The sequence below is a fragment of the Oryctolagus cuniculus genome, chromosome 9, assembly GCF_964237555.1.
Source record: "Oryctolagus cuniculus chromosome 9, mOryCun1.1, whole genome shotgun sequence".
Classification (NCBI taxonomy): domain Eukaryota; kingdom Metazoa; phylum Chordata; class Mammalia; order Lagomorpha; family Leporidae; genus Oryctolagus; species Oryctolagus cuniculus.
Genome location: NC_091440.1, coordinates 120,882,820 through 120,899,590, shown reverse-complemented (window position 1 = coordinate 120,899,590; position 16,771 = coordinate 120,882,820). Strand labels below are relative to the sequence as shown.

At 39.8% G+C, this 16,771-nt stretch overlaps 1 protein-coding gene across 37 annotated transcripts in view; it reads left to right on the top strand.

Annotated features, from left to right (window-relative positions):
• Nucleotides 1-16,771, top strand: part of SOX5 (SRY-box transcription factor 5) — a 1,100,902-nt gene that overhangs the window by 968,422 nt on the left and 115,709 nt on the right. For all 37 annotated transcript variants that reach the window (XM_070049491.1, XM_051850857.2, XM_070049490.1 and 34 more), the window contains one exon: nt 16,331-16,419. In XM_070049491.1, the coding sequence (XP_069905592.1) occupies nt 16,331-16,419 (89 nt within the window). The remainder of the gene's footprint in view (nt 1-16,330; nt 16,420-16,771) is intronic.

The window sequence follows — 16,771 nt, the reverse complement described above, 5'->3', positions numbered from 1 at the left end:
CAGGCGGTAGCCTCACCCACTACGCCACAGTACCAGTGCCAGAATCAGCAAGTTTTTAAAAACTTTGTGCATTGTCATTTTCCACTTGCCTGTTCCGCAGAGCTCATGTTGGAGAAGATCATGGCATTTTTAGAAAACATACCTGCTCGCTGTTTTGCTTATATGGAACTAGAAATACAGTAACGTACTAAGTCTGTATTTTTAACACATTGATTCTTTTTTCAGAAATGTGCTCAATAAAATAGTCATAGAAAAACTGATTGAAATGTTTAATTGTATTAGATTAGCTTAATAAATAGAAGTCGATGAGCCACGCTTAATAAACTTAAAATATGCTGTATTTACTCTTCATCAGTTTTCTAAACAGTATTTCCGTTTTCAATATAAAAGGAAACTCTCAGTTAATTAGTTCCTCATACACCACAATAAAATTAATGTTTAGGAGTTAAATACCATAAACTTCCTCAGGCATAGTTGCTGATGTGTTCCTGTTTTTAGTTAATGTCATATGTTTCATTGTTTAATAGGGGTATCATATGGGTTCCATTATATATATCTGGTGCAAAAGGGTCCATGTGTCTGGCATTTTAGGAGGCTGCATGCTAATTTCTGCTTTAACTGTGTCAGCTGTGTCACTGACATACAGGTCACTGACAATCAGCAGTGAAACAGTCACCAAATCACAAGCTAAAAATCATTGGCATGGCCTCTGTTTATCAGACTGACAAAGCAGGAAACGTGTTGTCATGATCACACAGAGTCACAGCCTGGTAGTTCAGTGTTTCTGTAAATAAGTAGAGGAAAAGGGGGATGTAATCCTCACCTGGGGCTCCGTGCTGTGTGTTAGCATTAATGTGATCAGCTCTTCAAAGAATGTATGTACCTTTTTCTTAAACTTACTTGTATCGTCAGCTTGTAGCACCTTTCACATTTTTTTCTAATTTATTAGAGGTAGCAGTTGTTGATGGCATAAACCTGAAATGATGTAGACACAATAAACAGAAGAACTAAAAGATAACTGCCTACATTCAAACATTAGCATAATCCCATTCTTCAGAGGTAACTTGTTAACAATTTGATACACATTGTTTTCAGAGCTAGTATAGACATAATTATGATTTATTGCACAGCTAGATGTAGATACATAAAGTATGTGAGAATATCTGTATTATGATATACATCATATGATATACATTTATATATAATATTCTAAAACATGAGGGCACCTCAAAAAGTTTGAGAAAGATGAAGCTAAAAGGTAAGTTTATTTTAGAGCAGAAAATTCGAGATCCATTTATATGAGAGGTCTCATGCAGTTTTTTATATTATGCATTTTCTATGAATTTTTTGAGACCTCACATGTGTGGATTTCAGCTTTTTTAGCCCAAAATAAACTTAGGTTTTAGCTCCATTTCCCACAGACCTTTGGAAGTAACCTCATATATAATGTATGTGATGATAAATGCTATGTAGACTTGAAAATATAAAAATACATATCACAGATGTGGGTGTTTGGCCTATTGGTTAAGATGCCACTTGGGAAACCCATATCCCAAATTGAATGCCTGGGTTAAGCCCCAGCTTTGCTTCCAGTTCTAGCTTCCTGCTATTGTGTACCCTTGCAGGCAGTAGATAATGGCTCAATAGTTGGGTCCCATGCATGTGAGAGAACTGGATTGAGTTTCCAGTACCTGGCTTTGGTCTGCCCCAGACCTGCCTGTCATGGGCATTTGGCAGTGTCTCTCTCTCTGTCTCTCTGTCTTTGTGTGTGTATTAAACATCTCTTTTCCTCCATACTCTATGCCTGGATTGTCCTGGATCATATTTCATTAGGCTAGGTGCACCATATTTTGTGTTTTCTGTTATTAACATTTAAGTTTGTCTACATTTACATTTTCAAACCTCATGACATGAACATTTCTGTATGCATGTGTTTGCCCCAAATGAATGGCTCACGTAGCCAGTTCCACTCCATTATAGAATATTGTACTTTAGTTAATGTGTCCCTCTTTTAGCATTTTTTAACCTATCAGCTCACCAGTAATTTCTTAGGCACTCTTTATTGGTCAGTGGAGGCTATAAACTTTCAGTCTGGATGGGTCTGTGTATATCTATGAGTATGCATTCATCAGGCTTCTGACAAGAAATAGTAATTGTCTGGCTTTCATATCTCTGCCAGGAAAACAGAATCAAACAAGTGTCACAGCCCTTGGTTGTCAGAACCCCGTTTGAGAGTAACCTGTGTCCTCGGACAAGTGACTTTCCACCCTGAGCCTCACCTGTGTCCGTTCTCACGTAGCCACGGTCGTGTCAGCTCTTCCTCAGGACATTGGAAAGCTGACATGGAATGAGCAGCTGTGTTTCCATTCAGTTTATTACATATATAACCCCATGTTGAAAATCTAGAAAGTGTCACAGTGAAAAGCTCAGGATTTTGTCTATTCCAGGTCACTCTAGTTGTGATCAGACATTTGTACTTCATTGGAAGGTGAGGGAGGGTATCATAACACTTCCTAATTTCCACGCATCTAAAATGCCACATTCTAACAGTCTGGCATCACGCAGAATGTGTATCCATAGGGTTACTGTGACAGTGGTTTGGGAAGCTTAATGTCCTTACCCGCACAGGCTCTGGGCACCTGCCAGGACTTGGGATGTCGGTCAGAAACCTGAAGGATTGACTATACAGGGTATCAAAAGATTAAATGCCTGCTAAGCCTTCATAGTAAAAGAAGGAGATAAAAAGAAATAGCACTTTGATTTGGTCTCAATAACAGTTTGGTCTCTGATAACAATACTTCTCCTCCAGATTCCTACGTGCTAGTGCTTCAATCATTCTAGATGCCTTTTCTTTATACCATTCATTTCCTCATAAGGCACAGAAGCAAAATTTGGACATAATGTTTGACTATAGATCAGGATGCAGAAGCAGTTCTTTAATTAAGATTCTCACTGAGTAGCTTGAAGTGAGTTGTTGTACAAGAGCTTAAATGATGGTTCTGTAGTAATGCTAGGATACTGAAGGAAAAGGGGATTTCTTTGCATCATTGTCATCTAACAGGGATATTAAAATTTCTCAGATAATTAATCCAGGAACTTTCAATGGTTCTAGAACTCTCCAGTTTATGGGCAAAAGGGTAAAGAAAAAATGCAATAGCTTTTATATGAAGAAATGTCTTCCCATTCTGAGAGATGTTTCTTAACGAGTTCATAAATTAATCTCTTTCTGGAGTAGCCATCTAGGTAGCTATTAAATTAAGCAGGGTAAAGTTTTCATTTGCTATGCTACATTAAAAAGTCATAAAATATATTTTATTTAACAATCACTTATTGAGGAAAGTTAGCCCATGACAAAATAGTTAAGAAGAATTACCTCACAGTATCTTCTTTTAAAATACCTGTTTAATCTAACAAGAGCTAATTTATGAATTTTAGTTTCTCAAATAAAATTCATATGAAATATTTATTTTCATTACTTACAATTCCACAAGTTAATAAAATATTAGCATTTCTCATAAAAAGTTGCAAGTATTACAGTTATATCATCCTATTCTAGCAGATCTAAAAAGGCTTTGCAGATTTTCTGCTTTTAGGGAAACTGCCTCAGCTTCACATGTTTGCCATTTTAACTGTTGTGGGTTCCACCAGGCTGTTTAAGAGCACTGTTTTAAATCTAATTACTTAGCTATGGTGCACCTAGCCTAGTGAAATATGATGCAGGATAATTGAGGCACATAATAGCAGAGCTTATTGTTATAAATAAGCAAATACCGACTTGCTTTAATTTCAGGAGGTCTGAAGTGATGTGAAACAACCCCACTGATGGAGGACTTCATCTTGATTATTTGTTTATCTGTAACTTCTCTTCTGCGGAATACCTTGATTGTGTTCAGGTGCACTAATGATATCATAAGAATCGATTCTTGTTAGTGAACGGAACACAAATCATTTGAAGACTTCAGAAATGTATATATTTACTTGTAATACCCAAGGGTTATGAATTGCTTCCTTTTTAATAATTTATTTTATTAATATTAATAGGACAAGGCCGGCGCTGTGGCTCACTAGGCTAATCCTCAGCCTTGCAACGCCAGCACACCGGATTCTAGTCCCGGTCGGGGCGCCGGATTCTGCCCCGGTTGCCCCTCTTCCAGGCCAGCTCTCTGCTGTGGCCAGGGAGTGCAGTGGAGGATGGCCCAAGTGCTTGGGCCCAGCACCCCGTGGGAGACCAGGAGAAGCACCTGGCTCCTGCCATCGGATCGGATTGGCGCGGTGTGCCGGCCACAGCGCGCTGGCCGCGGCGGCCATTGAAGGGTGAACCAATGGCAAAAAGGAAGACCTTTCTCTCTGTCTCTCTCTCTCACTGTCCACTCTGTCAAAAAATAAATAAAAAAAATATTAATAGGACAAATACAATGATACTTCCTTTCTTCCCTCTCTCCCTCCCTCCCTCCTCCATTTTTTAAGAAAAATTTTTGTAGTAACGTATTTTTAATTTGGAGTCACAGACTTAATGCTCCACTCAATAAAGAGTTCAGTAAGGGAACTTCCTTTTTAGCAGGAAGATAAACAAGGGCTATAAACAATAATCATATCCCAAGATGTTAGTTTCACTCATACACATTAAATTTTTGTACTCTATGTATTAGCTGCCACAAATCAGAGAATCACAGTTTACTGAAGAGTTGAGCTATTGAATGTTCTAAAATACTTACTGTCTGGAAATCTTACATGGGATTCATATATGTGTTTAAAATTTAATTTTATTTATTTATTTATTTATTTGAAAAGTGAAGAGAGAGAGAGAGAGAGAGAGAGAGAGACAGGCAGTCCTCCATCCACTGGTTCACTCCCAAGATTACCACAATAGCCACCACTGGGCCGGGCTGAAGCCAGGAGCTTCTTCTGGGTCTCCCACATGGGTGGCAGGGACCCAAGAACTTGAGCCACAACTTGCTGCCTCCCAGGGTATAAGTTAACAAAAGGCTGGAATTAAAAGCATATACAGGACTCAAACTCAGGCATTCTGATATAGGTTGCAGTTAAAAACGATGTCTTAATTGCTGTGCCAAGTGCCCACTCCTCATTTATTCTTTAACCACCTTGTTCACTGTGTCCTAATTTCCCGAAATCCCCCAACTCTAGGCCCCTCTGTCCCACTCCATTTTTTATCCTTCCTTTTTATCAGCTGGAGGTCAACACTGTATGTTCAAATTAAATGCTGTACAAAGATGTAATTTGTTATTTATTTGTATAATTATTTACTTGTAATGTGTTTTTCTCTACTAGACTTTATGCTTTGATAAGCAAAAAGCTGTCTCACTTGTTCAATATGTGGTAACTCCTTAATTAAGTGGATTGATTCAGTCGATCAACAAGCATCATAGTCATAAAAGTTTCAGGATGAATGTGGTGTGATCTCTGCCTTTAGGATGCTCATGGTCTAGTTTCAGAGAATGGAAATGCTATGGTCTGAGTGTTTTGGTCCCCACAAAATTCCTGTGTTGGAATTCTCAGCTTCACAGTGATGGTATTAGAAGGTGGACCTTGGGGGTGTGATTAGTTCGTGAGGTGGAGCCTTTGGAACAGCAGCTCCCAGAGTTGCCTTACCCCTTTGCCCATGTGAGGGTGCAGCAAGAGGGTGGCATGACTAACGGTAACAGTCACAAAGCCTGCAGACACAACGTTGTCCAGCCCCTTGAGTGTGAGCCTCCCAGCCTTCAGAGCTGAGGGAACTAAATGTTTGTTGTTTATAAGTTACCCAGCTTATGGTATTTTGTTATAGCAGTCTCCATGGATTAAGGCAAGGATATAAGCAGTTATGTGACAGGTATTTGTAGCATTTGAAGAGTCATCTTTGGAAAGGGAGTTAATGTAAATCTGAGCGTGGTGGAAGTTTCCAGGAAGGCTGCTTTGTGTAGGGAGCCCTGAGTTAGATATTAAAGAAAGAAGCCATTAAAACAGGTGAAGTTGTTTGGTTAGAGTGATACACTCAGAACGAACGTTCCAGACAGAAAAGCCAGCCTGGGTAAAGACAAGAAAGCAAGAGTAGGCTATGACATACATAATGATTGACTCATATAAGCATGTAAGAGACTAATTCAAAGAACTATTTATAGACATTCTATGCTAAAGGAGCTAAAATCCACAGAAGGGCTAAAACCCAGTTTTGCGTTCATACTGGCATGCCTCCATCCATCCACATGAAGACATGCTTTGCTTGTTTGCTGTTGTGTATCTCAGCCCCTAACATAAAATACATACAATCAATAACTACATATTACACTTTAAATACGGCAGATGAGAATATTGAGTGCCTGTAATGAATGCCACTGGAAACTGCATGGAAAAAGAATTTTTTTAGCAGAGGACTAAAACCTGGGAGAATGATTGGGAAGAGACTCTTTGAGTAGAAATGAAAGACAGAAGTGTGGGAATTAAGGAGAACAAAGCTTAGTGACTGACTGTGGATGGTGAAAGGGAGGGAGAAATCAAGGGTACTTTCACAGCTGGGGGACTGGGTGTTACTACGTTGAGATACAGATTCCAGAGGAAGCGAGTTTTGGAAGAAAGACGATGAATTACATTTTGAATACGTGAGAAATGAACTTCTGAATGGGACACCTGGAAAGGACTATTCAAAACCTAATGAGAGGGAACCAGACTGCCGTGGTTAATTTGGAATATGTTAGTTTGTAGGGTTTTTGAGCCCTGAGATTAAATAAGATCATTCAGAGAAGGTGAATAACATGAGAAAAGTCAAGCACTGAGGATTAGACCCCAAGGAATAGCAGTATTTGAAGGATGAGTGAAAGAAGAAAGGACAGGCTGTTGTGGAAATACACAAGTCACATTGGGCATGATTTTTTTAAAGAACAAGCAGCATTTTTAAAAAAGATTTATTTGTTTGAAAGGTAGATAGAAGGAGGGAGAAAGAGAGTGAGAATGTGAGAGATCTTCCATCTGCTGGTTCACTCCCCAAATGGGCACGATGGCCGGAGCTGGGCCAGGCTGAAGCCAGGAACTAGGAGCTTCTTCCAGGTCTCTCACTGCATGCAGGGGCCCAAGCACTTGGACCATCTTCTGCTGCTCTTCCCCAGGCATATTAGCAGGTGTTGGATCGGAAATGGAGCATCCAGGACTGGAACCAAGTCTGTATGAGACGCCCATGCTGCAGGGGCAGGCTTATCCACTGCCACAGAGTCAGCCGCATTTTTTTTTTAAGATTTTTTTTTTTTTTTATTTGAAAGGCTGACAAAGAGAGGGAGAGAAGAGAAGAGGAAGGGTGAAGATTAGGAGCGGGGGAGGAAAAGATACAGAGAGATCTTCCAGTTGCTGGTTCACTCCCCAAAGCCAGGAGCCAAGAATTGCATCTTGGACTCCCACGTAGGTGGCAGGGAACCAAGTACTCGGGACGTGATCTGTCGCTTTCCCAGGCACTTCAGTGAGGTGAAAACAGCAGCTGGCACTGGAATCTGTGCTCCAGTAGGGGCTGCAGGCTGCAGGCAGCTTCTTAGCCTGCTGAGGCTCAAGACCAGCCCCAAGAATGATGTTTTAAAGAAAAGCTAACAGAGAAGAGCTGAGGGAAGAAGGAAATCATTAACTGAATCAGCTATTGCAGAAAAATGTCCATTTAAAAATTTTGCAATTTAGAGGTCGTTGTTAAACATATAAAGCATTTCCCAAAACAGTGTGTGGATTGAGAATGAAAGTTTTGGAGAAGGATTTGAGACTGTTATTAGAGACTAGTTTCTGAAAATTTAGAAGAGGAGAGAAAGTAGATAGATGTTGGCTTTCGAGAGGTTTTTATAGTAGACTATAAAGAATTATAAAGATAATTATCTTTAGGATGGGTAGTAGTTGTGCTTGTATCTAAGGAGATGATTATTATTATTTTTTTGACAGGTGGAGTTAGACAATGAGAGAGAGAGAGAGAGAGAGAGAGAGAGAGACAGAGAGAAAGGTCTTCCTTCCGTTGGTTCACCCCCCAAATGGCCGATCGGCATTTCACCGATCCGAAGCCAGGAGCCAGGTGCTTCCTTCTGGTCTCCCATGCGGGTGCAGGGCCCAAGCACTTGGGCCATCTTCCACTGCCTTCCTGGGCCACAGCAGAGAGCTGGACTGGAAGAGGAGCAACTGGGACTAGAACCTGGCACCCATATGGGATGCTGGTGCTGCAGGCAGAGGATTAACCAAGTGAGCCACGGCACCGGCCCTGATGGTTTATTTCACTTTCCATGTGTATATAGTTTATTTTCATAACTGAAATGTTATAGAGGCAAGGGTTGTATCTTTTATTTCTTTGTGTCTGCCACTTAGTAATGGTTTGTTGCATGTTAGTTGAGTAAACATTAAGTGGATATATCTATTATGAAAATTGAAGTATATATTTGGAGAGTGCTTCAAAAATAGTCTATGATGCTTCCTAAAACTTAATGCTTTCCTTGCTAAAATAGTAATGACTGTAGTAATCATTAACTCAGGGATCACCCTGGACATTTTATCGAATTCTTAAAAATTTGAATAATATCCTACCTGACTTGGATTTATATACACATGTACGTACATTTCATATCTTTATGACATATGTATGTTCATGTAGTATATTCCTAACAGAGTTCTAAAAGTTAAACATTAGTAGCACGCATTTCAAATCAGCGAAAGGATAGTGAATTATTCAAATTTGATATTGGAGTAATTGGATGATTATTTGGGAAAAGAATGGTATTTCTTTCCTAAAATGTATGCCAATGTAGACTACAAGCCCAAACTATGATGTTTTTCCATCATACTTTTTTTCTAGGTACCTTTTCTCCCATCAAATTGATCATCCAATCTTTTTCCCAAAGCTGTTCCCCACTCTCCTTCCATCATTGATTAGTTCAGGCCATTGTCATTTCCCACTGGACTTGCTGTAGTGGTTTTCAATATGTCTCTGTCTGCATCTCTCTCTCTTGTAGTTGATGTATCTCTGCCCACAAAGCTGATCTATCTGAAACCCAAATCGGACTCTCTATCACTTCTGTACTTAACATCTTGCGGTATCTTAACATCGCCTCCAAAGTAAAGCACAAGGTTCTGCCAGATGAGAGTTCTAGGTGCTTCAGCAGCATAGCACATCATTCCCATTGCACAGCAGATTCCCCCAGGGGTTTTACGAGTAGCCCTGAGTGTAAGAACCAGAACAGGAGAGGGAGTACTTAGCTCCCCCTGTGAATGGCAGGGGCCTGCTCCCAAGAGGAAGGCACACACCCATTCCTCTATCAGATGGTGAGATGAAAGAAAGCAGTTTGCTGCCTGAGTTCCACCAAGATAGTTTTTGTTAACTTGATTCTCATCTTAGATTCCTGCTGACCTCCCTCTACCTGGAAATTAGAGTAGTAAGAACAGGGTGGTTTTAAGTCCCGACTGGAGAAGATGAGTAATAATGGCCATGCTGGTTGCACTAAATGCTGCAGGCTTACGATGTGGCCTCCTGTCTGATGGAAGTCTTGAAACACAGGTGGTAAAATCATCATGAAGTATCACTTGCTGATGACAGTGGCCATCTTTCAAGAGACATTCTAACAAGTGACCTTCCTTGACCACTTAGTCTCCTTTCAGGTTACCTTCATCCCTTGTGGTTTCCAAACTTTCTTCTACACTCCCCTATTTTGCTAATTGTATCATTGGATTGCTTTACAGTGGTTATCCCCTTCACTTGAATGGGAACTCTTCTAAGTCGGGAAATGTGTGTGTATATGAAGGCTTTAGTTTTTATATTTCCAACCACCTAGGAAAGGCAATCTGATGTTTGTCAAGGGGGCAAAGCAAAATCAAAGAAAAAACCATTGAAGTCCTATAAAGGAATGGGTCTTCAAGTTTCTGTGATGACAAGGCCTTAAAACTTTCCAGAACTTTGTTTGTATTAATAGTTCAGTAGATAGAAGGATATGTGTCATTGACCCTGACCAAGGCTGCACCTGTTTGTCACCATCTTCCTCAGCCTAAATAAACCTGTTGGAAAAAAAAAAATGTTTGTCTTACCTTTTGCTATCTAGTGTAGAAACAAATCCTTCCATGTACGGCTGGAGATAGTTAATCTAAGTGTTCACAGTTACATTGGTGATGCAACTCAGATGATTTCTGAGGGGTTAATGCCAACCTTATCAGTTGTTTCTGCACACAATGGAAACTAGGTTGTTCTTTGAAAACAATTCACTAATGTACCTCGGTATATTTTTTAGCTTTTTTGAAAAATTTTAGTTTTGAGCTAGAATTTTCCATGGTTGGCCTTGAAAAATGAAGCACATTAATTTTGGAAAGGCTAAAGGAAAAACTGTTCAAATGGTTAAAACCTAGCAAAATAAAAAAAAATTACTTTTCAACTAGCCTAAGTCAATTTGAATAACTTACACATGACTGAACTTTAAAAGTCAGATTTTTCCATTATCTGATTTTTGCTGAGTACTTCATGAAGTATTTACAAAATAATACTGTTGTAATATTTTCTTAATACAGTTAATTGAGGAATGACACAAATAGATGACAGTATTTACTTCAATAAAAGCTCCTTTTTTAAGCAGTGTCTGAATTTCTCCCTGCCATTCAGAACTGCCCTTGACCTTGTTCATGAAATCTAATGTATTCTGTGTCCTCTTTAGAATAGAAATTTTCATATAATATATTTTGAATGTCTTTAATTAATGATTGAAGGATATGTTGAACATTTCACAGTGATTTTATAGATTTCAACCAAACTAGTTCTCAATATTCTTGTCCTGAAAAATACATATTAAGGTAGACAGGTTTTCAGTTATATGTGTTTGTGTTTTGGATGGAGATAATAACAATAATATGGTCCTTAACCACATGCCTTTTGAGATTAGCTGACACCTTGTTCATGATTATATATTTATATCTCAGAAAGTATATGTGGTTAAAAAGGAAAGCTGTCATGGTCTCTTTATTTCCTATTACTGGTCCTCTATTGCCTGCAGTTTACTTCAACACCAAAAACATTGACAAGTCTGTTGTAAACATATCGTATGACTTTTTTTGGGGCGACCATAATGAGACAGCACCGACTGAGTGGCTAGTACAAGGAAAATGGATCTTTCTCACAGTTGTGGAGGTCCAGGCATCAGCAGGACTGTTTGTCCTGTGGCCTCTCTCCTTGGCCTACACACAGTCCTCTTCTCTCTGTGTCCTTACCTAGTCTTCTCAGCATCGGTATTGTTTGTGTCCTTATTGTTTCTGTGTTTATAAGAACACAGAACATGTTTAATCAAGGCCCGTGTATATGACCTCATTTTACCTTATTACCACTTTATTTATTTTTAAAGGAAAGGTTTATTGTTGGGTGGGGGAAACCCGACAGGCTGGAGGGAGAGGGTGAAAGGGGAAAAGAGGTCAAGAGAGAGAGGTCAAGAGAGTTTGTGTGTGGGAAGCAGATCCTGTTATAGCCTTGCAGGGAGTAGGGACGTGAGAGCAGTGAATCCCGTTAGGGTGGGGCTGGAGTGGGCGCTTGTGGTTGGGCCGTGTGGTTACCTGATTTCTAGCAAGTCAGGCTGGGCTTAGGACCGAAGCTTCTGTGCAAGATGGTGATGTGATCAGAGCCTAAGATGGCGCTGGGGGCTGAAGATGGCACGGGAGATAAGACCACACCGTTTTACTAACATTCCGTTTTTTATATCGCAAATGTTGTATAGGATTGCATTGGCCCCAGAAGTCCAGGAGGGGTGGAGGAATGCTGATCTGTCTTCTAATGCTGCTTCCTGCTCTAATAGGGTGACAGGTTACTCTGCTGGTATGGGGTGATGTCTCAAGCCACAGTCTCCTGGGTAGGGAGTTGAGGATATCCCTATAACAGCATTTGGTTGACTGCCTGGTTGGTGAAGGCTTTGGTTTGTTCCATTACCACCTCCAGTAAACACTTAAACAGACAAGGTAGTATAAAAGCCGAGGTGAGAACAGCAACCAGTGGCCCTAGGAGCTTCATTAACCAAGTCATGAGGGGGCTCCATACAGAGGAAGGGAGAGAGGAAGAGTTTGTAGAAAAAATTCTGAATAATCAAACAACAATTAACGATGTTAAAGATTCTGTCTCCAAATACAGAACATTCCAAGGTGCTACAGGTTTGGACTTAAAAATAACAATTTTTAGGGGAGCATAATTCTAACCTTAACACTTTTTATAAAATTTTTATGTTGCATGAACATTTCATATACACAAATACACTTAGGTACATGTGCAACATAGCTTGAGCAGAGCATAATGGTTTTTCACATGTATATGCATATCCACAGGAAAAATGTCAGTTTGACATACATTCATGAATTCAGGAAATGGAAAAAGATTCCAATACTTACTTTTAAAATTTTATGGAATAAGGCTGGCTTTGTGGCCTAGCTTCCCCCTGCAAGGACGGCATCCCAAATGGGCACCCGTTCCAGTCCTGGTTGCTACACTTCTGGACCAGCTCCGAACTAAATGGCCTGGGAAAAGCAGCAGAAGGTTGTACAAGTGCTTGGGACCCTACCACCCACGCAGGAGATCTAGATGAAACTCCTAGCTCCTGGCATTGCTGCCATCAGGCGAGTGAATGAGCAGATGGAAGATCTCTCCTCCCTCCCTCTCTCTCTCTCTCTCTCTCTCTCTCTCTCTCTCTCTCTCTATCTGTATAACTTTCAAATAAGTAAATAAATCTTTAATATATATGTATGTATTATGGGATAGTAAGATTTTAACTAGTAAGCCTCAAGTATACATAGAATTTGTTATTAATGTTTAGATGCTAGTAATGCAAAAGTACCCAAAATACTTTTAGGGGTATTTGCCTGTTAATTCAAATTTGTAAGTTTGTATCCCTAGCATAGGCACCCCAATTATCTTTAAGAATTCCTACCACTCAGCCTCTTTACTGATGCTTGTTATGGCTTAATTTCTGCCTCCATACCTTTATATATTTATATTTATTTGGATCAGCAGGGCTGATCCAAAGCCAGGAGCGAGAAGCTTCTTCCAGGTGTCCCACGTGGATGCAGGGGCCCAAGAACTTGGGCATCTTCCACTGCTTTCCCAGGCTATAGCAGAGAGCTGGATCGGAAGTGGAGCAGCCGGGACTCCAGCTGGTGCCCATACGGGATGCTGGCACTGCAGGCGGCGGGCGGCTTTACCCACTACACCATAGCACTAGCCTACTGGCTCACTCTTATTTTCACCTTTAGCCCTTCTCTAAAGGCTGAAGTCTAGGATTTGTTCAGTCTTGACTCCTCTGGGGGTCAGTACTTATTCTGAATAGAAACCAAGATTTGTCTTGTTTTATTGTTTTTTGTCTCCCACAGTATCCTGCTGAGTTCTGGTCACATGGTATTTGTGATAAGTGCTTATCAATTGATTAATTTACAACAGGAGCACCACAGCCTCTACAGTTTTGCTTTAGTTAATTTTTTAATTATCTTCATTAAATGAGGAATGCAATTTAATTACATAGTTTTAAGCTTTTGAATGATCAGGTCTAATAGTCACACTATAATCATATTTGCGATTTTGGCTAGTTTAATGAGTACAAGTCAACTTTTAAATATCTAAACCTGGATCTGTGATTGTGGCACAGCAGGCTTAGCCTCCACCTGCATCAACTACCGAAATCCCATATGGAACCTGTTCTGGTGCTGGCTGCTCCACTTCGAAGCCAGGTCCCTGCTGATGGCCTGGGAGAGCAACAGCAGATGGCCCAAGTCCCCGGTTCCTGCCATCCACACGGGAAGCTCCTGGCCCTTTTCTTTGGCTTAGCTCAGCCCTGGCCTTTGTAGCTATTTGGGGAATGAACCAGTGGATGAAAGATGTCTCTCTCTGTCTCTGCCTCTCTTTCAAATAGCTAAAATAAAATAAAAAATTTAAATTTCCGTTTATAGAATTAGATAGTTTTAATTGAATTTTGATTAAATGAATACCAGCTTAATTAAAATAGCAACTGGTAATGGAGGTCCTTCAGGCAACATCAGTTCGCCCCCTCTTTCTGAATCTTGAGTTTTTCACCCTCTGTACTATTCTTTCTAATTGGCCCACAAGCAGGCCATCATCTTTCCATGTATACCTTCTTAATGGAATTTTCTTAATCACCCGTCTTAGACTAGCTACTACAAAGTACTTGAGAGAAGTTGTTTCAGCAGTTCTCAACCTCTGACATGCAAGAACATTGACTGGGAATTTTGTTAAAATTTAACATTTGGATCTAAAAGTATCATCTTTTTTATCTGCAGTGAACTCTTAAAAAGTCGCGCCAAGTCTTATAATTCTTATTTCCAGTTATGTTGACCACACTGAAATTTATGGTTGCTATGTGGACTTCTCTCCTGAAATCCAAAAATCTTTATCAGGCATCTAAGCCAAACATCTCAACTTGGATGTCCAAAGTAATTCATTTACTTCCTCCCCTCCCTCCAACTTTCCTCTCACCTTCGCCCAACCTGGCTGTCTTGCTTCTCAAATCTGTTTACAAAACCCTCAAACAGTACCACTCTTCCATTAGTTGTTCACATGTAAAACCTGAAAAGCATCCTTGAGTCTTCTGTTAGTCCATGTGTGAACAGTCATTAAGTTTTGCCAGTTCTCTTTCTTAAATCCTACGTAAATCTCCCTATTACTCTTCATTCCATTTTTACCACTCTAGTCCAGATCATAAATTGGCTCTTAAACATATTTCTGTTTCTGTTTTCAAGTAAAGCCTAGTTTCTGCTCTCTAACCCAAGTAGTCTTACTCAGCCAGTGTTTTTTTTTTTTTTTCTGTGTTCATGGTACCCTTTATAGGATTAGATTCTTTAATGTTGTTTGTGAAACCATACATAATATGGACACCTAACTCATACCCTAGCCCATATATCTATAATTCCCATCCAGTGCTGTGTACTTCAGCAATGCAGGGATCCAGCTAAGACAACACTTCCCCACTGAATTCTGAATCTTCATGAAAATACTTTGTCTGCCTTGAATACTTTCCTCCCTTCTGTACCTGTTTAGCTCTCATTTAATTCAAGTTACAACTAAAACATGAGTTCTTCTTGAGGGCATCTTCGACCTCATAGATGAGGTGTGGAGCACCCACAGCGTAGTCCACACCTTTACATACTACCCTATCTAGCTGTCATAATTTATACTTGCCATTTAATTATCTCTTTCTGCCATTTACGTTCTGGGAGGGCTGAATCAGCAGAAGTAGATCTAAGTATTAGGAGGACCGAAATGTAATTTGGGTACCCTCTTTAGAATAAAAAAATACACGTCACATATATGCAGCACATATATGCATATATAATATATGCATATATACATGTATGTACACCCAAACTCTTAGGTACAAATGTGAATATTCATTTGAAGCGAGAAATCACAACAAAGTGCCAAGGGCAGTGCCTGATACACATGAGGCGCTCAATAATGTTGCAGCAGTCTGTTGACTAAGTTTAAGTTATATTTGTCACACATGTGACATTCTACAAGTACCTCCCTGGTCATCTCCATTAGTCTATCATTGGGCTTTATGTGAAAAGTCTATTTTACCTCTTTACTAAGTGACCAAAACTCTATTTTCACTGGAAATGTGCACAATTATCTTCTGTGTATGTGGTATACAAATTTATATAGATCTTGTAATTATAAAACTCTAAGAAAATTTCAAATTATTTTGATTTTTTTTTTCTTCTTGAAGTTTCTGGGTGGGGAAAGCCATCTGTTTGCTGTTGTCTCTCTAATATACTTTTTGTGAACATTTATCTCAAATGAAAAAAGATTCTAATACTTTATGTAGTTTAAAAAACATATAAAATATTTTCCTTGGTAAGAATTTGTTTACAAGATACTGTTTAGGAGGTTATTTGGATCAAGACAATGCGGTAGCATTCAAAAGATAAGCTACTTGGCTTAAATATTTGGTGTTTAGTTGTTAAAATAAAAGTAAGTTTAGTTAAGTTCCTTTTATAATAACACTGTAATTTTGCCAAGAAGGTGCTGTGCTCATATCAAGATTGTCAGAGGGGTGTGTGCATGTGTGTGTCTGTGTGTGTGTGTGTGTGTGTCTGATCAATGCACACTTTCCCCCCATTTTCCTAAATACATCATGATAAAAGGATGAGGTTTCCGCCTTAATTGCTTGTGCCTTTTATTCACATTCCTCTCTCAGCCAGAATTGTGAAAAGAGTGTTAGTAAAAGGCTGCACAATAGAGCTTTTCATTAGGCCCCAGCAAGGCACACAAAAGAAGGCTTTTGGAAAGAGTGAATGCATGAGTTTAATTTGCAGGTGGAGAGTAGATAAAAGGTGCTGACGCCTCTATTATTCTCTTACTTAGGTGACCCTTACCCTGTTCAGCTGATCCCAACCACCATGGCAGCTGCCGCGGCCGCAGCAACACCAGGCTTAGGCCCACTCCAACTGCAGGTAAGTCAGGAAACAACTCCAGAGAGAAAAAGGTTAAGTAAATACCGAAAACAGCTATTTGTTAAAGCAAAAGAACACTGACTAAGGGTATTTGTCTCATGCTTTTTTTGTTTCTGAATTTATTTGTGCTGATTCTCAACCAAAAGTTGAGATGTCGACTCTCTTCGGTTTTAGCCCTGTTTTCTGTGCTAGATGACTGGTTGCCTTTTCTCTCATTACCTGGTATGAAAGTGAGCTGTGGTTTTCCTTGGGTTATGTGCCATGGTTTCCCCACTGAATAGTCCCAATCAAGACACGAAAGAACCAAAACTCTGCTAAAGATATGCCAGGAGACACTTGTGTACTAAGACGC